The 25,166-nt window shown below is 38.5% G+C and overlaps 1 protein-coding gene across 4 annotated transcripts in view; it reads left to right on the forward strand.

Moving 5' to 3' along the window:
* PCYT1A (phosphate cytidylyltransferase 1A, choline) overlaps positions 1-25,087 on the forward strand; it is a 47,183-nt gene extending 22,096 nt beyond the window's left edge. For all 4 annotated transcript variants that reach the window (XM_043873952.1, XM_043873955.1, XM_043873953.1 and 1 more), the window contains 7 exons: positions 6,134-6,233; positions 14,146-14,262; positions 15,419-15,570; positions 17,940-18,018; positions 18,446-18,588; positions 20,024-20,212; positions 20,963-25,087. In XM_043873952.1, the coding sequence (XP_043729887.1) occupies positions 6,134-6,233; positions 14,146-14,262; positions 15,419-15,570; positions 17,940-18,018; positions 18,446-18,588; positions 20,024-20,212; positions 20,963-21,169 (987 nt within the window). In that variant the 3' untranslated portion in view covers positions 21,170-25,087. The remainder of the gene's footprint in view (positions 1-6,133; positions 6,234-14,145; positions 14,263-15,418; positions 15,571-17,939; positions 18,019-18,445; positions 18,589-20,023; positions 20,213-20,962) is intronic.
* Positions 25,088-25,166: the final 79 nt, after the last annotated feature.

The following is a 25,166-nucleotide window of genomic DNA, read 5'->3' on the forward strand; positions in this document are numbered from 1 at the left end:
TTATAGATTTGCCTATTCTGGACATTGCAGGCAAATGGCAGTACATAATAGCTGGTCTTTTGTGGCTGGCTTCTTTTACTGAATGTGTTTTCACGATTCATTAATGTGGCATATTCAGTACTGAATTTGTTTTTATTGACAAGTAATATTCCATTGTATATCACACACTACATTTTATTTATCCTCTCATTAGTTGATATTTGGGTTGAACAAACAAGATTTTATGACATACTTAACACTGTGCCTGCATGGCAGTGGTTACTGGGAGTGTTAAATAAGACCTTCCCTTTGAGAGATGTGAACATAGTATAGAGCTCTGTAACTCAAATCTCAGCTAGCTTTAAAAAAAAGTGCTTTCCTTGAGAGCAGGGAAAGGAATAGGATGTGTCACCAAGTATTTGGTAGCTGGGTTTGTATGTCATGATAGAATGGATATAAAAGAGAGAAAAGAATTAAGGAGGAAAAATTAAAGGATAACTTTATGGCTAGTTTGTCTTTAAGTATAAAGAATTTGTGCTTCCTGTGTGGCTCAATGATAAAGAATCCACCTGCCAAGCAGGAGACATGGGTTTGATCCCTGGGTCAGAAGATTCCCTGGAGAAGGAAATGGCAACCCACTCCAGTATTCTTGCCTGGGAAATCCATGGACAAAGGAGCCTGGTGGGCTACAGTCCGTGGGGTTGCGAAAGAGTTGGACATGACTTAGCCACTAAAAAACAACAACAGTCAGGAGAGTTTTTATGAAAGCAGTATTGCATTTAGAAGTTCTTTCATAATTTGGAAGATAATGATGATCATTGTAAGTTTTAATTTTTAGTTATAATATTATTAGTTATAGTATTATACTGTAGTAGTATATACTGTTGGGCTTCCCAGGTGGCCCTAGTGGCAAAGAATCTGCTTGACAATGCAGGAGACATGAGACACGGGTTTGATCCCTGAGTTGGGAAGATACCTTGGAGGAAAAAATGGTAACCCACTCCAGTATTCTTGCTTGGAGAATCCCATAGACAGAGGAGCCTGGTGGACTGTGGTCCATAGGGTTGAAAAGAGTCGGACACAACTGAAGTGATTCAGCATGCATGCATGCAGTGTATACTATTAGTTATGGACTTCCCAGGTGGGGCTAGTGGTTAAGAACCCATCTGCCAGTGTAGAAGACATAAGAGACACGGATTTGATTCCTGGGTCAGGAAGATCCCCTGGAAGAGGGCATGCAACTCAGTCCAGTATTCTTGCCTGGAGAATCCCATGGACAGAGGAACCTGGTGGGCTACAGTCCCTAGGGTCACAAAGAGTTGGACATGACTGAAGAGATTTAGCACGCACTGTTAGTTATAATTTGCATAGACTTAGAAATTGTATATAACATTTAGAAGCTAACCTCTTAGATTAATACAGATTAGTTAATTTTGTTGGCATAAAGAAACCTGTGTTCCATAACATGGAAGAGAGAATGAGCTAATGTTGTAGACTTGTTGAGTGACTACTTGTATGTGAAACACTTATACTAGTTACTTTGCATATGCTATTTTATTTAATCCTCATAACAAACTTGTGGAGCAGGTATTACTGTCTTCCATTTTATAGATGAAAGCTTTAGAAGCTTGCCATGATTTCACTGCTATTAAGTGATAGGGCTGGAATTTAGACCTAACGATTTTCAGGTCCTAAAGGCTTGCCCTTTCATTTGTACTTTGCTACCAGAGAATCAGAAGACTTGAAAGCTGTAATATTCTATAGGATTCATTTGAGGTTAAAATAAAGGAGATTTGTTTTAGGAGAACATAGGTAGAAAGAAATACTTGGTCCTACTTTTATAAACTTTAGCTTTTAGTGACACTTTCCTGAAAGAATAATAGGGTGTTTTTTGTTTGTCGGTTTGTTTTTTAAATACTACTCATTCTAACTGGAGGCAGCTCTAGACAGTTAAAGGTTTTTCTGATCTGCTGTAGCTGAAGAACCTTAGGTTTCATTCTCTATACTTAGGAGGAATCGATTCAGCACAAACTCTAGCCAGAAGGGACAGCTGCATTGCCTTCTACAAGGGGGACTGAAGAAACAGAGTTATGAAAGATAGAATACTTAATGTACCTTTTAAAATTAAGGTAAAAGTCACATAGCATAAAGTTCACCATTTTGTGCTATGCTTAGTCACTCAGTTGTATCCAACTCTTTGCCATCCTTTGGATTGTAGCCCTCCAGACTCCTCTTGTCCATGGGATTTTTCGGGCAAGAATACTGGAGTGGGTTGCTATTTTCTCCTTTGGGGATCTTCCCAACCCAGGGATCGAACCCGTGTCTTCTGATTGTAGGCAGATTCTTTACCTTCTGAGACATCGGGGGAGCCCAAAGTTCACCATTTTAATCATTTTAAAGTGTACAATTCAGTGGTTTTTAACACTAAAAATTCACAGTGGTTTTTTACACTAAATCACCACTGTCTAATTCCAGAATATTTTTACTACCAGGGAAAGAAATCCCATACCCATTAGCAATCATTCCCTCATTCTCCCCTCCCTCTATACCCTGGCAACCGCTAATCTACTTTCTCTCTCTAGGGATTTGCCTGTTACAGACATTTGGTATAATCACACAATATGTGGCCTTTTTTATGTCTGGCTTCTTTTATTTGGCACAATGTTTTCAAGGTCCATCCAGGTGATAGTGCTTATCAGTACTTCATTCCTTTTTAAAAATGAATCCATATAGACATACTACTTTGTTTATCCATTCATCAGTTGTTGGACATTTGAATTATTTCAGAAAACACAGTAAGGCTGTCTTTCATCTGCATGTACTAATGTTAATAAGCATAATTTTTTCTACTTCTTTCATATATTTTATATATAAGCATTTATTTATATAAACAGCTTCATTGTGATAATTCTTATACCATTATAATTCACACACACACTTAGAGTGTGCAATTCAAAGTTTCTTAGAATGTTCACAGAGCTGTGTAGCCATCATCATAATACATTTTAGTACATTTTCATTACTCTAGAGAGAAACCCTGTACCCGTTAGCAGTCACTCTCCATTTCTCCCCAACCCTTCCAGCCCATTGTAACCAGTAATTTATTTCCTATCTATGAATTTTCCAATTCTGAACATTGCAGATAAATGGAATCATATAATAAGAGGTCTTTTGTGGCTGGTTCTTTCACTTAGCATTTTTTCAAGGTTCGTCCATGTTGTAGCAGGTATCAGTATTGCATTCCTTTTTATGTCTGAATGGCATTTGTTTTTTGAGGTATAACTTACATACAGTGGAATGCATAAACCTTAGGTGTACAGGTCAATAGATGTTTATATGTGTACATATCCATGTAATAACTAGTACTTCCAGAGACCTCCTCACACCCCTGCTAGTCAGTATCCACTTTTCCTAGACTGTTTTTTTGTTCTGTGGTTTCTATTCACCATAGATTAGTTTTGCCTGTTTTTGACCTTTATATAGGTGGAATCATAGAATATGTCTTATTTTGTGACTAGCATATACTTTTAGAAATACAAATTACTGTCAGGTATCTCTTTGAGTACTAACTTTTAGAGGATAGATTGTGTTTGTCAATTTAATCTGTAAGTAAATCTCTACTTCAGAAAATCACACATTTTGGGTCCTTGGTCTGTTCTTTTTTTTTCTTATGATCTTTGTCTTTTTACTCCTTTTTAAAAATTTTATTTTATTTTTGGCTGTGCTGGGTCTTTGTTGCTGTGTGTGGGCCTTGTTGTGTTGAGTGGGAGCTCACTCTCTAGTTGTGATGCTTGGGCTTTTCATTGTGGTGGCTTCTCTTGTTGTGGAGCACAGGCTTGAGGTGCATGGGCTTCAGTAGTTGTGACACATGGGCTTAGTTGCCCCACAGCATGTGGGATCTTCTAGGACCAGGGATTGAACTGGTTCCCTTGCATTGCAAGGCAGATTCTTAACCATTGGACCACCAGGGAAGCCCTCCCTCATCTTTTCTTAACCTCTTTTTAAAAACATCTAAAAAAAGATAACACACAAATTTCCTAAAAATGACTGTTTTTCTTATAGCTTAAGCATATTTTAAATTAAGCTTATATAAGTGATCTCGAAAAGAAATATATTTTCATTTTAAAACCTTATTTTAAAAATATATCCTTATCTGAAATTAAGTGTCTTCCCAGTTTCTGAATATAGCCCAGTCATGATGTGATCTGTGTAGAATTTAAAATTCTAAGTGAGCATCACTATAGCCCACCAGAAATTTTAAAAATTGTAAGGGAATATTATGAACAACTCCATGCCAACAAATATGACAATTCAGGTGAAACAGACTTATTCCTAGAAAGAGCTGAATTGCTAAAACTGACCCAAGAAAAAAATAAAATGTGAATAGACCTGTCCCAATTAGAAATATTGCATTGCCTTTAAGAAAATCTTCCCACAAAAATAAAGCTGGACACAGATGACTTCACTGGTGAATTCTGTCAAACATTTGAGGAAGAAGTAATACCAACCCTATACACTTTCAGAAAATAAAGGAGATAACATTTCATAATCCATTTTATGAGACCAGTTAGCAAAGCCAGGCAAAAACAGGACAAGAAAAGAAAATTATAGTTCAAAATCCCTCATAAACTTAGGTGCAAAGATTCCTAGTAATATATTAACAAATTGAATCCCAGAACATATGAAAAGATTTATACAGTGTGATCAAGAAGAATCTCACTCAAGAATGAAAGATTGGCTTAACATTCTAAAATCAGTGCATCTAATACACCATAATTAATTTAAAAAACCATAATATGATTGTCCCAATATTGTATAAAAGGCATGTGACAAAATCCAACATTTGTTCATTTAAAAACTTTCAACAAGGAATTATTTCACTGGTGGCCCAGTGATTAGGACTCAGTACTTTCATTGCTGTGTCCCTCGTTCTATCCCTTGTTGGCAAACTAAAATCCTGCAAACTGCTTGACATGGCCAAAAACACAAAACCCAAAACACCTCTCAACAAACTACAAAAGGAAGAGAGATTTCTCAATCTGATAAAGGACATCTAAGAAAAACCTACAGCTAACTTAATATTTGATGTTGAAAGATTTCATGCTTCTCTTCTAAGACTGGGAATAAGGCAAGAATGTTTGTCCTTGCAATCTCTATTCACCATTGTATTAGAGGTTTCAACTAGTGCAATAAGGGATAATGAAAGGAAATTAAAGACATTCAGGTTGGAAAGGAATAACTAAAACTGTCTTTATTCACATATAACATGGTCTCATATGTAGACAGTCCTAAGGAATCTATCAGACAAACTGCTCAAACTGATAATTGAGTTTAACAAAGCCACAGGAGATGAGAATCAACTGAACTTACCCATACCAATATACATACAAACTTACAAGCCAATTGCGTTTCCCTACACTGGCAAGGAACAACCCAAAAATAAAATGAAGAAAACAGTTACAAAAGCATCAAATAGAATAAAATATTTAGAAATAAATTTAACAAAAACTCCTAAGTAAGACTTTCCTCCAAAGAGGAAAAGAGCATACCTGTATTCATATTTCAGCTTTGCCTCTGAGTAATTACATGCAATTCGTATAACTTCTCTGAACCTCACTTCCCTCATCTTTAAATTGAGGGTATTAACTATCATAATACTTGCCTCACAGGGCTGTAAATGAGAATTAGAACATATTTACAGTATAAAGCATTACACAGTGATGATTCTACTTAAAGAACATGGCGGCTGTTTGCCTTCCCAGTTCCGTACCATTTAAACTAAGTGGTAAGAAAATGCACTTGTGAACTTTGGCAATTTCATCACACAGTTCAGGGTTGGCTCTTCTACCATCTGGTAGAGGAGCTGTCATTCTGGACTTAGTTGGGACTATGTGTAGCTTCCCAGCCACTGTCTACCATAGTGGCTGAAATCACCATCAAGACATTTATCTTTCATGCCATGATTTGTCCATTTGGTAAAAGGTTGTATTTTCACTTGTCATTTTGGAATGCTTATATCTTTTTCCTTTTTAAAGTTATGAAGATTTAGGAAAAATTTTAATCACAGCATGTTTAATAACTGTTCTGTCAAGCTACCATTTTTTTTTTAGTATTTTATTGAATTTATCTTTTCCTTCATTTTCTTCTTCCTAAGGGTTTACGGCAGCCAGCGCCTTTTTCTGATGAAATTGAAGTAGACTTCAGTAAGCCCTATGTCAGGGTAACTATGGAAGAAGCCAGCAGAGGAACTCCTTGTAAGTAAATGATGAATTATGTTTTTGTTTGACTATTGTTTTTAACATTCAGTTGTATTTATGAAATATATACCTACTTTATATTCTTCCCTCAGTTTACCTGGAAAAGCTAGTTGAGAGAGGTGTTCCTCCCATCTCCCTTGCTGTTCTATTTGAGAAGATAATGTACCCCATAAAATTTCATTTTTTTCTTCTTACTGTATACTTATTTCCCAGTATTTTTGTCACAGCTAGGAGATATAGTGATACACATTTAGGGCTTTTATCATCATAGCTGGAGATACAGAGGAACAAAGAGGATAAAATATTAACTTGAGCTGGTGTATAATCTTGTCTGTTTTTTTCAGAGGCCAGATGATGTCAGACTGTCACATTTTTAATAGTCTTCAGAATTTCCCCCAAGTTTTCCTTTCTATCAGTCTGTACACTAGCTATGATACTACTGATTGATGTAGAACAAAAATACCCCAAGTTGGGAGATGCTCTTCACTTAATTTTATCTTTATTGATATTATAGTTTTCCAAGTTTTTCAAAGAAGAGTGTTCTTTATTATTTTCAAAGCCCATACTCTTTATTTGTATACTTAGTTTACATCATTAATTAGCAGTTTTTGGCCTCATAAATTATTAATATGTATCCTAGATACTTTCCCTGTTTTGGGCAGTTGATTTTAGAGATTGTCAAATCCTAGTGTTCATTGCAACACTGTTTACAATAGTAGAACTTGGAAGTAATCTAAATGTCCATCAACAGAGGAATGGATAAAGATGATGTGGTACATCTATACAATGGAGTATTACTCAGCCATAAAAAGGAATGAAATAGTACCATTTGCAGAGACATGGATATAGACCTAGAGATTGTCATACAGTGTGAAGTAAATCAGAAAGAGAAAAACAAACATCGTATAGTATTGCTTATATGTGGAACCGAGAAAAATGTTATAGATGGACTTATTTGCAAAGCAGAAATAGAGACACAGATGTAGAGAACAAATTTTATGAATACCTGGTGGGGAGGAGAGAGTGGAATGAATTGGGAGATTGGGGTTGATTTATATACACTATATATGTATAAAATAGATAACTCATGAGAACCTGTTGTATAGCAGAGAAAACCCTACTCATTGCTCTCTGGTGATCTAAATGGGAAGGAAATCTTAAAAAAAGAGGGGATGTATGTATAACTGATTCTCTTTGCTGTATAGCAGAAACTAACAACATTAACTGTCCTTCAATAAAAATTAAAAAGAATAAAACAAAGTGCACGAGCATTTGTTATGAATACAAAGTCTTGTTGGCATCTGTTCTTACTTCTCTTTAAGTTCTCCAATTCTCCTTTTTTCCCCAGTCCTTTTTCATTTCTTTCTTGATTACTATGGTTTTTATTCTGTAAATGTAGGGCTGGACTCAACCTAGGCAAGCTCTCAGGAATAAGAGGTGGTTATAGCCTCAAATCTATATACATTTTCAGTATATAGAAGATATTTATAGTTACTTATTAATTGTGTTAGTATGTTTCCTCTCTGTTGTAACTTAGAAGTAGTGAAATGAGTGCTGGACAGTGTCAGGCTAGGATCCTAATACTCCTTGGCTGTATCTTATCCATGTATAGTATGGTTTTGAGGTCCTCAAAATTCCAGAGAATGTGGTCCTTTTGGAAGAATGTTTAGATATAGCTCATGTTGATCACAACCCTTCTGATTTATGACGTGATTTTTTGGGGGTTTGGCTCCTCTTACTTCAATAATAACTAGGCTAATGAGGCAGAGTAAAATGACACCAAGTAAAGACAGGCTGTATGTGATAGAGTAGTGGTGGCAGGTTAGACTTAAGAATGCTACTGGACAGTTCAGGGATCACATTCAGATGTGATAGTAGAGCCTGTTGAGGGCAAAGATTTTTACTTGCTAATGACGCACATTGAGAATGCAGTACCTCACCAGATCTGATCATATTAGTTATGTTACCCTCGGTGCTAATCTAGCCACATACCACTTGTGGAAGATAAAAATGTATGTATATATATGTATACTGTTTCCAAGTTTTGACACTTACAATTAACAAATGCTAAATAGTAAATCTAATTTCTAAAAGTTTTATAATAGTAGAATTTTACAGGTAAGTCATTTTTGAGATTATATACTTTATAGTCTCTTCATTATATACATGAATAAAGGTCCATAGAAATTAAGAAGTGAAGTTTCCCCTACAGTGAAACAAATAATTAGTGATAGAATTGGAACTAAAACCTAAGTTTTTCCATCTTTGTGTTCTCTTCACCCTGGAGTGTTGTTATTCTTTGTAGACATCAGTTATAAATAATAGAAGACCATCAGCAAACTGATTATATCTTGGGTGGAACAAATAGTCCCAAATTGGCCTATAAAGTTTGCCAATTTGACCTCTGGTTTTTCCTTTATCTTATTCTCTCTGTTCAGTGTTATTCTGTAAATAAATACCTGTTAAATAACCAGGTAATCGATTGTCTTCATGCCGGTGCCAGATGAGGAATAAACCAATAAAGAATCTACACATGCCATCATTAGTGAATTTTAAACCAATAACTGGTTCAAGAGGCATCCCTCCCCTGCCCCCAGCTTTTCATTTAGGGAGGTTAAAGGAGAGTACAAGAGGGAAGTTTGTGTAATCTTGGAGTAAATGCACTACTTAGAAATAAAAGGAGTATGACTTGAGAGATGAGAAGATTGTCTCTTTTCAGTTCAGTTCTGTTGCTCAGTCGTATCTGACTCTGAGACCCCATGGACTGCAGCACACCAGGCTTCCCGCTCCATCACCAACTCCTGAAGCTTGCTCAGACCTCATGTCCATTGAGTCAGTAATGCCATCCAACCATCTCATCCTCTGTCATCCTCTTCTGCTGCCTTCATTCTTTCCCAGCATCAGGGTCTTTTCTAATGAGTCAGTTCTTCATATCGGGTGACCAAAGTATTGGAGCTTCAGCTTCAGCATCAGTCCTTCCAATGAATATTCAGGACTAATTTCCTTTAGAATTGACTAGTTGGGTCTCCTTGAAGTCCAAGGGACTCTTAAGAGTCTTTTTAGCACCGTGGTTCAAAAGCATCAATTCTTTGGTGCTCAACTTTATGGTCCAACTCTCACATCCATACATGATTACTGGAAAAACCGTAGCTTTTACTAGATGGACCTTGGTTGGCAAAGTAATGTCTCTGTTTTTAAATATGCTGTCTAGGTTGGTCATAGCTTTTCTTCCAAGGAGCAAGCGTCTTTTAATTTCATGGCTGCAGGCACTATCTGCAGTGATTTTAGTGGTGAAGAAAATAAAGTCTGTCACTGTTTCCATTGTTTCCCATCTATTTGCCAAGAAGTGATGGTACTGGATGCCTTGATCTTAGTTTTCTGAATATTGAGTTTAAAGCCAGCTTTTTCACTCCCCTCTTTCACTTTCATCAAGAGACTCTTTAGTTCCTCTTTGCTTTCTGCTGTAAGGAGGTTATTGTTATTTCTCCCGGCAATCTTGATTCCAGCTTGTGCTTCGTTCAGCCCAGCGTTTCTCATGATGTACTCTGCATATAAGTTAAATAAGCAGGGTGACAATACAGCCTTGACATACTCCTTTCCTAATTTGGAACCAGTCCATTCCATGTCCAGTGCTAACTGTTGCTTCTTGACCTGCATACAGATTTCTCAGGAGGCAGGTCACGTGGCCTGATATTCCCATGTCTTTAAGAATTTTCCACAGTTTGTTGTGATCCATACAGTCAAAGGCTTTGGCGTCATCAATAAAGCAGTAGATGTTTTTCTGGAATTCTCTTGCTTTTTTGATGATCCAGCGGCTATTGGCAATTTGATCTCTGGTTCCTCTGCCTTTTCTATATTTTTTTGTCCTACCTCCTTTCGAAGACAATGGGCTGCTTTTCTGGGCGCCTGATGACCTCAGCTAGCGATCAGAAGTTGTTTTGTGAAGTTTGCTCTGCGTTCAGATATTGTTTTTTTTTCGTTTGTTTGTTTGTTTTTTTCAGATATTGTTTTGATGAATTTGTAGGAGAGAAAGTGGTCTCCCTGTCGTACTCCTCCGCCATCTTGGCTCCTCCCTCTCCTCTGCCTTTTCTAAATCCAGCTTGAGCATCTGGAAGTTCATGTACCGTTGAAGCCTGGCTTGGAGAATTTTGAGCATTACTTTGCTAGCATGTGAGATGAGTGCAATTGTGTGGTAGTTTGAGCATTCTTTGGCAATGCCTTTCTTTGGGATTGGAATGAAAACTGACCTTGTTGAGTCCTGTGACCACTGCTGAGTTTTCCAAATTTGCTGGCATATTGAGTGCAGCACTTTCACAGCATCATCTTTTAGGATTTGAAATAGCTCAGCTGGAATTCCATCACCTCCACTAGCTTTGTTGTCAGTGATGCTTCCTAAGGCCCACTTGATTTTGCATTCCAGGATGTCTGGCTGTAGGTGAGTGATCACACCATTGTGGTTATCTGGGTCATTAAGATCTTTTTTTGTATAGTGCCTCTGTGTATTCTTGCCACCTCTTCTTAATATCGTCTGCTTCTGTTAGATCAATACCGTTTCTGTCCTATATTGATCCCATCTTTGCATGAAATGTTCCCTTGTTATCTCTACTTTTCTTAAAGAGATCTCTAGTCTTTCCCATTCTGTTGTTTTCCTCTGTTTCTTTGCATTGATCACTTAGGAAGGCTTTCTTATCTCTCCTTGCTATTCTTTGGAACTCTGCATTCAGATGGGTATCTCTTTCCTTTTCTCCTTTACCTTTCGCTTCTCTTTTCTCAGCTATTTGTAAGACCTCCTCAGACAACCATTTTGCCTTTTTGTGTTTCTTTTTCTCGGGGATGGTTTTGACCACCACCTCCTGTACAGTGTCAAAAACCTTCATCCACAGTTCTTCAGGCACTCTGTCAGATCTAATCCCTTGAATCTGTTTGTCACTTGCACTGTATAATCGTAAAGGATTTGATTTAGGTCTACCTGCATGGTCTAGGGTTTTTCCTACTTTCTTTAGTTTAAGTCTGAATTTTCATTAAGGAGTCACAGTCAGCTCCTGGTCTTGTTTTTGCTGATGGTATAGAACTTTTCCATCTTTGACTGCAAAGAATATAATCATTCTGATTGTGGTATTGTCCATTTGGTGATGTCCATATGTAGAGTCATCTCATGTGTTGTTGGAAGAGGGTGTTTACTATGACCAGTGAGTTCTCTTGGCAAACTCTGTTAGCCTTTGTCCTGCTTCATTTTGTATTCCAAGGCCAAATTTGCCTGATACTCTAGGTATCTCTTGACTTCCTATTCTTGTCTCTTTTAGAAGCTGAAAGGACTTTTTTCTCTTTTAGAAAAGAAGAAAAAGGCAAGAGTCTGAAGGGCAATGGAAATCTGTTAAAGATGGAATGTTTCAATGGTAGCTATTGAGAGAATATATCAAAAGAAATAATAAATTGAAACCCAGGTCTTTTCTGTTTAAAGGAGAACATCTAGTTACTTAGTCTAGAAGTAGTGCGAAGACTATAATTTATAATCCAAATCAAGACCATTTTTGAAAGTGAAAGCAGTTGCTCTTGATAATGTGCTGGAACTGCAGATGTAGGTCAAAGGGTATAGTCATCCTGGCCAGTAGCCACTTGGTAAAAGAATGCAAAACACATTCTTTCTCCCTAGATTTTTAGTTCAACAGTGGCCCCTTCTGGTCAGTTGATTGATACACAGGCCTGGATTTTCCAAAGACTTGGGGCTAAGACATAGAGAATTGAGAGGTTGGGGTGCTGGGGAAATGCTGAAGAGAGCAAGAGGCACATCTGGGGCTAATCCAAGAAAGTTCAGAGTGATTTGGCCTAATATGGATGTTTAACTGCTGGCAAATAGCCACTCAGTTAACAGCATTCTGTCCTACTGCCACTATCCAGGAAATGTGTTTACTGAGGTAAATCTCCCTCATCTCACTTTGCCCTTGTTATATACTAATGGCAAAGAAACACCAGTACAATATTCTCAAGTTTTATATTCTATCTGTTGTCTTTTAGGATCAAATAAAGTGAGATCATAACTACTCTGGACTTGTTCAGAAAAGAAAGTGTGTTGGTTACTTCATGGTCATGATTTCCAGGATGTTGAAGAGAGATTATACTACTCAGATTGGGCGGGGGGTTGCTTTGTTTTGTAGGTGAGGAAATTGATACTTAAAGAGATTAAGATTACATAGCAATGTAGCTTGTTGGCAAGCTTAAGCTATAACTTTTTCCTACTCCTAAATCCATCATATTACGTCTCCGTTTTTTGTTGTATTGGTGTATTTATTCTTTTACAAATTTTACTTCCTATAAAATCAAGGTGTTCCCATGACCTAACATTGAAAAAGGACACAGAGTGAAATGTCTTCCATCTCACTACTAGCTCACATCCACCTAGTATCCCTTTTGCAGTCAACCAGTATTACCAATTTCCTATGGATATCTAAGCAAATAATGTAAGCAAAGTCTTCCCACAGTTTTAGTGGGTGGATCATGTCATAGTCAGTCTTCCAATGAAGTTTAGGTTGTTTCCAAATTTTTGCTATTACAAACAGTGCTGCAATGAATAATGCAATCTGCATACATATTTACAAACATATCCATGAGATAAATTCCTAGAATTGGAATAGCTGAGCTAAAGGGTATAAACATTTGTCCTTTGTCTTTTGACAGATATTGCCTAATTTCCTTTCTTAAAAGTTATACCAGTTTATATTTCTATCAGCAGTGTATGATTTCTCAGTTTAAAAACTATTCATTTATGGATAAAGCTATCTATAAAGAAAAGTCCATAAGCTTCCTGAGAACCAGTTTCCTCTCTTGATTCATTGTCCTCAAGGCAGGAAGGAGATGTATCTTACCCCTACCTTCAGTATGGTGTATTTGATAAGGCTCTGACCCTTCTTTCCAAAAATAATGCAGATGCTCCTACTGTTCTTTTTTGCTGCTACAGTGAAACAACTCTTCTTTTATTCATGTAGTGGAAATAGGTTGCCTAGGACTCATTAGATTTATCATTTGAAGCATGATGAACCACTATATCAATTTCTTTCTCAGTGTGTTTACTTGACTTTAGAATTAGTCTTGTACCCCAGGATATCATTTCCTGCCTTTTCTTTCACAGTCTACTACCACTAAAAATAAGTTGACAGTCATTTATTATTTTCAGTAATGGACAGGAGAAGAGGAAAAGCTCTAATATAAAGTCCTAAAGTATTTATATATGATTTTCAAGTATTTTCTATATCACCCTATACTGAGAAGGTGTAACATATTCACTATCAAGGAGAAATGCTTGAAGAAATTCCATCTGTTACCATAGAGCAGATGGTGAGGGTGAATCTGGGACTGAGAAGCAATAGATTGATAACTGGTGCTTACCTTGCCTCTTTTTCAGTCTCACTCCTCTGGATCACTCTTTACTTTCAAAGCAAAGTATTTTATTTTCAAAGCAAAGTGTTAGTCATTAGTAATCACAACAGCTTGAAAATGAGAGAGCAGGCAGCCAGAGTATAGTTTAATTATAGTCTGTTTAAACATAACTGAAGTTTAAATATAAGCCAAAAATGATGATTTTAAAGTTTCAGATATGTCTCTTGTATAACTCTTCCCTTCACTTCTTAAATAACTTCAAGAAAAAATAATCAAGAAACCCAATTACCTGATCAATTTGATAAACCCAGGCTGACGAAGAGAGTTAGTGGCTATGATGCCAAGAGGGTCTGTGGAATTCTGTGATGTTACTCCTTACAATCCCCAAACACCCCAAATTAAGGTGAATAGCCAGAGAACACCTTAAAAGGGAGTTGTGCAAGAATGGAACAGTCACACAGTGCCATTTCCATTTGTTAAATATGAGGTATTGAGTCAGTGTGTTTGTCTGATAAATTCTTTCCTTTGGATATAGGTGAACGGCCTGTGAGAGTTTATGCAGATGGAATATTTGACTTATTTCATTCTGGTCATGCCCGGGCTCTAATGCAAGCAAAGAACCTTTTCCCTAATACATACCTCATTGTGGGAGGTAAGAAAACACCTGCTGACTTAGGTGCTGTCCAGAAAAAAATTATAGTAGCCTTTTTTCTCCTGTCTTTATAACCTGAGTACATTGACTCTTATTTTGGTTTTTAAATGAGGGCTATAGTGTAGCCTCTTTAAAATGTGAAGCATATGAAGAATATGAAGTAACTAAAACCTGAACTGTATAAATCTGGAGAGAGACACTGTAAGCTCATTGACTTGAGATGTCTAGGATTTATCTCACTGGTTTTGGCTGGTTACTGCAGTCTGATCCCCTAGTGCCTACTTAAAAATAGCATTTACTTTAGATTTCAGTTTATCATCCTAACATGACTCTGTATGTTTGTATGTGTACTGTGCATGCTTGGTTGTGTGACTTCGTGACCCTGTGGACTCTAGCCCACCAGGCTCCTCTGTCCATGAAATTTTACAGGCAACTGGAGTGGGTTGCCATGCCCTTCTCCAGGGGATCTTCCCAACCCAGGGATCGAACCCACATCTCTTGCATCTCCTGGCATTGGCAGACAGATTTTTTACCACTGCACCACCTGAGAAGCCCCTCAGTTTATCATTCTGAATCAGCTGAAGTACAAAAGTCTGCTAAGCAAATGTTATGTGGTCCAATTCAAGCTAATAGGGCTTCACTGGTGGCTCAGATAATAAAGAAGCTGCCCGCAATGTGGGAGACCCAGCTTTGATCCCTGGATCGGGCAGATCCCTTGGAGAAGGGAATGACAACTCATGCCAGTATTCTTGCTTAGAGAATCCCATGGACAGAGGAGCAGCCTGGTGGGCTACAGTCCATGGGGTCACAATGAGTCGGACATGACTGAGCAACTGACACTTTCCAGTCTAATAGGAAAACATTTTTTTAAAACTGTTCATTGATGCAGAAATGTACAGTAGGTTCATTTCAAGCCAAAGATCTTATTCTTCTGTTGTATCCTCTCCTTTCCAAAGTGTGAACATATTGAGTGTTGCTCCCGAAGGTGTATCTTGGATTAGGGAAAGCATTGTTATCCAGACTGAGCTACATTTAAAGTACTGTTATCCAAGTGGGGTGATTGGTTACAATCCTAGGAAATGGTAGCGGTTGGTGACCAAGGTGTGGTTAAGCAGAGGGGACTTTGACTTATAACCTTATGATGTGGTGAACTCAGTTTGCAGTGATGAGCTAACACACAACTTCAAAGGCTTCACCGTGATGAATGAAAATGAGCGCTATGATGCAGTGCAGCACTGCCGCTATGTGGATGAGGTGGTGAGGAATGCCCCCTGGACCCTGACACCAGAGTTCCTGGCAGAACACCGGGTAAGAAACTGAGTATATGTTCCCATTCCCTGTTTTATAATCCCCTCAACTTTGAAGGCTTCTGGTACTTGGGCTAGTTTTCCACTAGCTTTATTTTACTTCTACCTTCTCTGTAAATTTAATATAGAAGAGATGATGATGTTATTACTTCTAATAATAGTCATCCCTGACATTTTTATTGGATTTGATAGTTTAGAGGTGCTTTTACATCCATTATATTTCATTTGTTCCCCACAAAAGTCCTATTGCGTAGTTATTAGTTATTTCCACTTTACATATGAGAACAGGGCCAGAGAGGTCAAATAACCAGGTTATACTCTAGCAGGGCTAGAAATTGAACCTCTTCAGCTTTGGAGTCTACGCACCCCCACCCTTTCCCCCATAGGTGTGTCCATCCTCATAGCATACCAGCCTCTTTAGAGTATACCTAGCCACAGCCATGCTCTCAGTTCAGTTCAGTCATTTAGTTGTGTCTGACTCTTCGCGACCCCAGGGACTGCAACATACCAGGCCTCCCTGTCCATCACCAACTCCCAGAGTTTACTCAGACTCATGTCCATTGAGTCGGTGATGCCATCCAACCATCTCATCCTCTGTCGACCCCTTCTCCTCCCGCCTTCAATCTTTCCCAGCATCAGGGTGTTTTCAGATGAGTCAGTTCTTCTCATCAGGTAGCCAAAGTATTGGAGTTTCAGCTTCAGCATCAGTCCTGTCAGTGAATATTTAGGACTGATTTCCTTTAGGATGCACTGGTTTGATCTCCTTACTGTAGTCCAAGGGATTTTCAAGAGTCTTCTCCAACACCACAGTTCAAAAGCATCAATTCTTCGGTGCTCAGCTTTCTTTATAGTCCAACTCTCACATCCATACATGACTACTGGAAAAACCATAGCTTTGAGTAGACAGACCTTTGTTGGCAAAGTAATGTCTCTGCTTTTTAATATGCTATCTAGGTTGGTCATAACTTTTCTTCCATGCTCTCAAGGAGCTCACATTCCAGGAAATAAAATATAGAAACATGGACTTATCTTGTATTGGCTTAAATTTAGTTTCAAGACTTTTAATTTCAGGCTAGAAATTATGTGGGGTCAGAAACCAGGGAGGTTTCTCACTTTGTCTCAGTGAGTTGATATTATAAAAATCCTTATCTCCTTTTTATTTTCCCACATTAAAAAAGCAGATTTCCTACAAAAGATGGGATTATAGCTGAGAAGAACTTACCAGGTCAGGTTGGAGGCCCTCAAGCTTGAGGAGCCAGCAAGCATGTTGTCAGTTGTCTACAGTGGTGTGTAGAATGTTGAAAGTAAATTGTCCAGTGAGACAGGAAAGAACAAAGGTAGCCAAAGTGCTCCAAAAGCAGTATTTGGGTAGGCCTGAAGCTAAGGGATATTTGTTACAACTATTTAGGATTAGGACAGACCTTTTATAGTTCTGTAGCTTTTCTGCATCATCATTTAGCAGCCAGTGGTACCAAAGGTGAAGAGCAAGATTATTCTCAGCAACATAGCCAGGCAGGCCCAGGCAGAAGAGGTTAGAGGGACTCCCAGATTCCCTTTTCTCTCCTTGTTAGTAGTATATCGTCAGTCACGAGTCTGTCTCGCTCACCATTCTTATTTTCACTTTGCTGCCTTTGTGTCCCTGACAAATTGTTCATGGGTAATTAATATGTTAGCTGAGAGTTCCTGACATAGTCCTGATGAGCATAACATTACAATGGCTTCTGGGAGCTGGGTATGGTGGTATTAGCAATTATATTAACAAAAGAGATATGGCCTATTCAGGAAGGAGTAAATAAATGAAGTTTAGAAATATTGTTGATCCCAGTGCAAGAGGTATTGACAGTAGTAAATAGATCTGAGACCTAAAGGTCTTTTATGGGGCTCTTGGTTGCTATTTTTATATTCCCACTTATCTCACAGACTTAGAGAAAAACCAGTTAACAAAGAAGTGACTTCTTTCTCATATTTTTAGAAACGCTGTTTGACCAGTTCTTGTAGAGCCAGGAGGATAGGGAGGTTTCTTTTCTTCTTTTCTTGACTCCTTCCACTAGCTAGCATACCAGAAAATCCTCCAGGCCTATTTCCCACCCATGGTGACTGGTATTCAGTGTGAGGGTAGCACTTCCAGGAACCAGGAGGAGCAACTAGAAAAGAAACTGGCTAGCTTCATGTTTATGATCCATAAACAGTTAGGTTGGATCACTTGTAAAAGAATCGTGAAATTTATGAGCTGAGCAAGGAGAGACAAAGAGAAAAGTTCATTTGAGGCCTGGCTTCACCTTGTGGTCCTTTTTCTGGGCCACAGAGTGTTGCCTGGTTCTTTCTAAGTAGCAGTTATCCTGAGTTTTAATGATGTTTCCTTATTTTCAGATTGATTTTGTGGCTCACGATGACATCCCTTATTCTTCTGCTGGGAGTGATGATGTTTATAAGCACATCAAGGAAGCAGGTGAGTAAGCTGATGTGCATCCTCATTTTATGGAGTCTTGGGAACAATGACATATTCAATCATATCACTACAGAGGAAAATTTATACAGTGAGAAATTCAACATCCGCTTTTAGGTCACACTTCGGATAAGAGGTTACAGTGAGCATAGCATCATATCCATCAGTTCTCAGTCTAAACATCTACTTTTGTTATCTCTTTTAATTTCAAGAAACCCTTCTTCAGCCCCATTCTTTTCTTAATATTAGGACCTTTCCTTACTCCTAACTCTTGATTCAGTCTTCCCTTTGTATGTCAGCATCTCACACTGTGCTTAGTAATAGCAGACTCTGCTTTTTGAGGATAGGAAAAGACTGTGGCTCCCAGTTTCCATCTAGTCCTACTGCCTGAGCTATTCAGAGTATCACAGTGTTTGTGTTTTTGGGTTAGGCATGTTTGCTCCAACACAGAGGACAGAAGGTATCTCCACATCAGACATCATCACTCGAATTGTCCGTGACTATGATGTGTATGCCAGGCGGAACCTCCAGAGGGGCTACACAGCAAAGGAACTCAATGTCAGCTTTATCAATGTAAGTTCTAACCTCATCCCAGAGTTCCCTGGCCCTGTAGCACATGTTGCCTCTCACTTTGTCTAAGTTAAACTACCTCCAAAAGCTCAGTGGATACCTCTTTGCACATAGTACTATGCCAGGCTTTTTACAAAGAGCATTTGGATGTATCTGTTCTATAAAAAGAAGCATTATCTGCCTTTATGGTCTAGTATCACAACATTGATATAAGGACATACAACCAATTAAATAAGAATGTGTAACTTACAAAGTACAGTGTTTATATCAAATACATTTAAAACAGTGGTTCTTAACTTTTTTTTTTTTGGTATGGTCTTTATAAATCTGATGAAAACTATGGATCTTCTCCCTGTGTGGATAGTAACACACAACATTTTGCATGCAACCTCTCAAGGCACATGGAACTAACTTTTAAAATTTGATTTATGAAAGCAAGTTTATCTTAACTAACATTGCCCTTAGAAACAAACTGCTATACATTTTGTATATAAATTATACCTCAGTAAAGTTGATTTAAAAAGAAGAAAGCTGCTGTGTCTTCTATACGTGAGTAATTTACCATGCTCCCTCATTTGTTCCCAGCTCTGTGAATTATGAATGGGTAAAATGGTTTCATCTAAATTGACTTATCTGTGCAGATAAATGCTGGCTACTGTTAACAACCTAGCTGTTGTTACACTGCAGAATTTATTTTCAGGTGTTTAAGAATCCTAAACATACTCCCTTTCCCCTTTATGATCTGAAAATGAGAACACTTTTCATTTGGCTAAAGACTCCTTCCCTCCCTTTGGGATAGTTCATACCATTTTTCCCTTATTTTTAGGGAAGCTGACAGGACCAATGAGTATCATCCTTATTTTGTGAATGAGCAAACAGACCTCCAGATGTTTAAAAAAAAAAAAAAAAACGAAACGTCTCTGTAGTCATAGAATAAGCCAGTGATGGAGGGAAAATTTTAGCATAATAAATGAATTAAGTAAAAGGTCTGCTACTTTCTTTTTCAACCTGTTAGAGTTGACTTGTTGTTGGCAATACTGTACAGTGATCTTGTTGCTCCCTCCCTATACATATACATCTCCATCTAGAATGGGGTTTTGGGTTTTGTTGGGCATGTTTATCTTCCAAGTTAATGTTTTGTCTTAAAAAATCTGAGTTTGTTTTGTATATGCCAGTCTGTTACTGGGCTTACCCTGGCATTTAGTTTAGTCCTGGGCTCTACAACCTTAGAATTATTACATTTTTACATAGGATGACCATCCAGAGCATATTGTTTCTGTTACAATGCTAGGGAAGTATGAGATATATTAAAGTAAAGTGAAATTCTCAAGACCGAAAGGAGTGTCTAAATAGACTACCAAACCAAGTCTTTTTCTTCCCCTTGGTATGGATGGTCAGAGTGAGTATTATTTCTCAAAACAGTTATTTCTTTATCCAGGAGAAGAAATACCACTTGCAGGAACGAGTTGACAAAGTAAAGAAGAAAGTGAAAGATGTGGAGGAAAAGTCAAAAGAATTTGTTCAGAAGGTGGAAGAGAAAAGCATTGACCTCATTCAAAAATGGGAAGAGAAATCCCGAGAATTCATTGGAAGTTTCCTGGAAATGTTTGGTCCAGAAGGAGCACTGGTATGTTCCTTCCTGCTGGGCAATTTAGGGAAATTCAGGAAAATCTTATGCTGTGAAAGGAACTATAGAATCCTTGAGCAGAAAGGGACATTGACAATAAGAAGTTATCTAATATGTTCCCTTTATTGGGCAGAACTATATTTCAACTATCCCCAGAAAGGTTTTAAAAATCTTTACAGAAAGTGGTTATACATTCTCCTAATTTTGCCAGCTCTCTGTAAACCTCCAAATATGGTGACAAGTGAGTAACCTTGCCTAGCTTGCTTCTACATTACAACTTTGGATAGAAGGAAAGGAAAGAGCAAAGAACAATTTAAAAAAAAAAAAAAAACTGCCTCCACTACAAGCAGCCACTGCAGGATTCCTGGGTAAGGTGGGAATTCTGTCCTTGAGGAATAGGAATATAGAATTTTCAGAGAACCCCCAAAACAAGGGTAGGTACTCTTTTGTCTGAGTTAATTCCTTTGTTTTTGCCTAGAACCTAGACTACAGACCAACAAGTAGCCTTTTAAGAATTCCTTTGACATAGAAGTCAAAGATTGGGTGACAGTGGATAGCAGGTGGGAACCCTTAGACATATAGTATAGCGTAACCACTTTGACTGAGAAATTGCTTAGAATTGTATCTGTGGCTTACTTGGTCACTTTTGACATTACAGAGGGCACTCACGATAATTTGAAGTCTCAGATCTCCTCCATTGGTTAGTAGGATCCATAGGTTTCTTCTAACTCTTCCTTTTGGTCTCCCCAGAAACATATGCTGAAAGAGGGGAAAGGCCGGATGCTGCAGGCCATCAGTCCAAGGCAGAGTCCCAGCAACAGCCCCACTCGTGAACGTTCCCCCTCTCCCTCTTTCCGGTGGCCCTTCTCTGGCAAGACTTCCCCGCCTTCCTCCCCAACAAACCTCTCCAGACACAAGTCTGCAGCCTATGATATCAGTGAGGATGAAGAAGACTAAATTTTCATCTCTCCTTTCTCCTCCCCTCCCTCTGTCCCATCACCTTCAGAAGCTCTCTGTTGAATTCCAGATTGTGATCCCAACACTAATCCTAAGGACAGCTACAAAGGAAAGACAGTTGGGGCAAGAGGACTTAGGATGGGGGGGACCAGACAGCCTATCCTCGGAGAGACATCACCCACCCCACCAAGAAGGAGGCTAACTACATCTTAGACGCCTGTTCTGCATTCATATACCCTCCCCGTGGACTTTGCTTTACTGTTTATGTTCATGTGCTCTTGACAGGGAACTTGTCATTTTTATTAATTTTTAAAAAATTAGTCTTTCAAATGTAGTAAGTAGAACTAATTTTTTGCCCCCAAGGAGTGGGCAGAAGGAAGTGGTCTAATACCCAGAGGCCTTTTCTTCCTGATATACCATAGTGTTTGCCTTCTAGTCTCAGGCAAACTGTCTTGCCAACTCCTTCAGGCTGTGAGCCATGGGTGCCTGATGGGTGATTTGGAGGGGAAATACCATAATCTTGGTTTCCTTTTTAAACAAAAGCTAAAAGCTGAGTAATAGCCACAAATCCCCAGTGTATACTGCTGGCACGTGTGTCCGTGTGGCTTAGGGAAGAAGGAGATCTGAGTCTGACTTTTCTTACTCCCTGAGGAGTTTCTTGTTGGACCCAATGGGGTCCATGAAGACACTGATGGGGATGGAACCAGACCACATGGCATCAGCTGCGGTTTCTACACTGTGTTCATCTCTCAGAAAACTCTGTTGCCCAGTTATTTGGGAGCTCTTGTCAATCTCTTTTTTGTAATCTTTAAATTCTTCCTACCTTTAAAGGGAGGAACACTTTCAGGTTTACTCTGATTGAGGAGGGGAGTTGGACAATACTCATCTATACAGAGTCAGTTTAATTTTCCTCTGGGAGTAAGTCCCTGGCCCTACTACTCCTATCTTAATACTCATTTCCTAGCTTTTTACAAAAGATACTTTGTAAATGTCTGCAGTTTGAACATGATCTGTTAATCCATGTTGCTCATAACCATATTGAATATTGAGAGAGATTTGCAGAGAACATAGGTGCAAATGCATATGGAAACGCACCCCTTTTTAAAGCCTTATCTTGACCTCTTCCCCTTGTAATAGTATCCTTGACTGGAACCAGTGCTTCATGAGGTGTTTCTTTTCCCTAGGGAGTTGGCATCTGGCAGGGACTCCCGTCACTGCCCCTCTAGCAAGTCACCAGTGGCTCACATTACAAGAGTGTGGTAGATTCCCTCCCTCTCCCTCTGCCTGCTCCCATCTCCCCTGTTATGTTGCCCAGGGGATTCACCACTTAAATTTCACATCAAAGAATGCTGAAGCTTAACCACTTGCTGTTGAGCATGAGTTCCTTTTCAACTTGTAGCATCCTACAGCACATGACCTAGCAGATCATTATCTATCATAATCCTAATCCTTATCATATCATAAGGTTCAGGGGAAATTTGCATCTGTCCAGGGCCCATCTCATCACTCATAAATACCCCTTGTAGGGGTGGAGTTTTAGTGTTTTGAGCTAAGAGAACCACATTTTATCTTTCCTTGCCCCTCTGCTAAGGTTGTGAGCATCTCATAGTCCCCTTCCTGAACACTTTCTGGTAAAACTTGCTCTTATGCCTGAGGGCCAGTGGCTCGAGTTACTGCCTGCCTGCACAGCAGGACTACCTAGGTTCTTAAAACTCAGATTATCCAGAGAAGCAGAGCGCAGCAGAGTAGAGGAATAAACAGGGTGAACCTCTTACTGTCCTGATGGCCCATGAAAATAACATTTCTAACTCTTCTCATGAAGTGCTATTTTTACTATCAAATCTAGTTTACACAGGCTTTGGCTTGGAATCCTTTTTTTGGAACTGTTGAGGTTAATGTTTTCCTACAATACCCAGCTTTGTAGGGTCACATATTTTAACTTTTCTGCTTCATTCTTCCCTTTTTGGGAATTCTGCCCATTTCTGTTGATAGAAAAACGTGAAATCACCACTGAAACCCACCTACATTTTCTCTCAAAATACATGTTGTCCAAGTATATTTGGAAAGGGAGGCAATCAGAATGTGATTTTCCTCCATGTAGTCACTCCTCACAGGTATTGTCTGGGTCCCAAGTGTTTGGCCTTCCTCCTCTGCTGTGTAGATGGGCTGCTTTTGGCATATCCTGTCCTTGGAGTATGACCTCTAGGCTAACAAGCTCCATGGCATGCTAGCCTGGCATGTGCATGTATTGTCGGAAAACTCTCACCCCTTCTGGTGAGCCTCTCTGGCCTCAGTCTCCTAACACAGTATATCTCCATGAAGTTTTGACTGAAAGCAAAAAACTTTATGGCATGGCATACTAGGTACTTTGGGATAAATGTGATCCTACGTGCTGGACAATGGTGGGTGGGTGGAGGAAGTTGTTGGGATGATGCATTATTTGATCATTTGTGCCTAATTACATGAGGTTAGAGGTTCGCATTCCACAACCATGTGTGTGATCTGTAAATCTTTAAATATTGTTGTTAATATTAACTTGTGACATTAATTTTAATAATACTTAAACCCTAAATTGCACAAGCAAAGCTGTCAGCCTGAATAGGCCAAATGTGGCAGAAATGGGAGAGCCTTAAAAGTTGGTTGGCTTTATAGCCTCTCTCTGTAATAGAAGGAGAAGGGAGACAGAAGCCTTGTAGCCAGTGCTGAGGAGGTGCCATTTCATCAGTTACCTTGAGATGAGCTGGGCAGAAAGTTTGTTTTTTTCATACACTAGACTCTGCAGCACTGAAGGGTAGAGGTTGAAATTTTAGAGGAATAGAAATGGGTCATTTGTACTGTTTCAGCTGCTTCTGATCACTAGAGCCAAAGACCATTATTTTGCTGAGGCTTGGATAAGAAGGTTGGGTAAGAAGGTGAGGAGGTTGAAAGTCGTGAATAAGAGAAAAAATTTGAGGGAGGTCAAGAGAGCTTTTGACCTTTTCTGATCACTGATAACATCGCAGGCAGCATCTGAGTTACATTTTTCTTATTTGTGACCACACAGCTGTCCAGAAAGTCTTTGAATATTCCCTCCACAATGATTCTTCACAGTGCTTTTTATTCTTTCTTGATTTATGGGCAGTTTTTGTTTTTCTGGAGCTCATTGCCTTATTAATCCTCTTTCAGACCCTATATCTAAAATCTTTCCAAATCAAGTCTATTTTGCTGCTTTTGTTTAAATTTCCTAAAAGCCATAGCTTTTACATGTTCTGTCAGCAAACTATCACCAGAAGTTGAACCAATGCAGGTAGGAGAAAAGCTCCCTTAACAGTGTTTTTAACTAATGGTATTTTTTTCAAGCTTATCAATATAAGTATTTTTAAAGTTATATTTTTCAAGGTCATACAATGATTGTTCTTGTTTTCTCTCATGGAATAGATTGTCATGGGATAAAGACTGGTCCCTAGCTATTATTTTTGCAAATAAGTAGAACATGTTTTGGGGATTATACAGTTAAATGTTAATTTTCTTTAAAAGAAAGAAGAAAGATATTCTGTCTGCCAAAGTTTAATGTTAGTACTTAGATTGGGGTAGAAAACAAAAGTAGTTGGTTTAACATTAAAATGACTCCAGTTCTGTTTTCTTAGCTTTCAAGTGGGCTTTCCCACCATTCTTAGGGAGACACTGACTGTTTTGAACACAGAGACTTGATTGGTTGAGTTGTTTTGTATTGTGGATCCTGAGAAGAAAGAGTGTTGGAAAGAAATACTGGCCTTGGCATGAATGTTGGCCCCATCACCAGTGCTGGTGTCCACAAGGACGTTTTCCTCAATTGGTGTTCAGTTTATTTTTTTCCTGTCTGAGTGTTATTAAATTGTTATTGTTCAGTTATTTTGGCTTTTGTCATTAGCCAAATAAAGGCAAAGTGATTTTACCTAATGTTCCATTTTATATGTTTTGAGCTGGTATACATGTGTATGATATATTTTATGTATTTGAGACTTTTTACCTGTATGAT

The sequence above is a fragment of the Cervus elaphus genome, chromosome 19 (assembly GCF_910594005.1).
Source record: "Cervus elaphus chromosome 19, mCerEla1.1, whole genome shotgun sequence".
In the NCBI taxonomy this organism is placed as follows: Eukaryota; Metazoa; Chordata; class Mammalia; order Artiodactyla; family Cervidae; genus Cervus; species Cervus elaphus.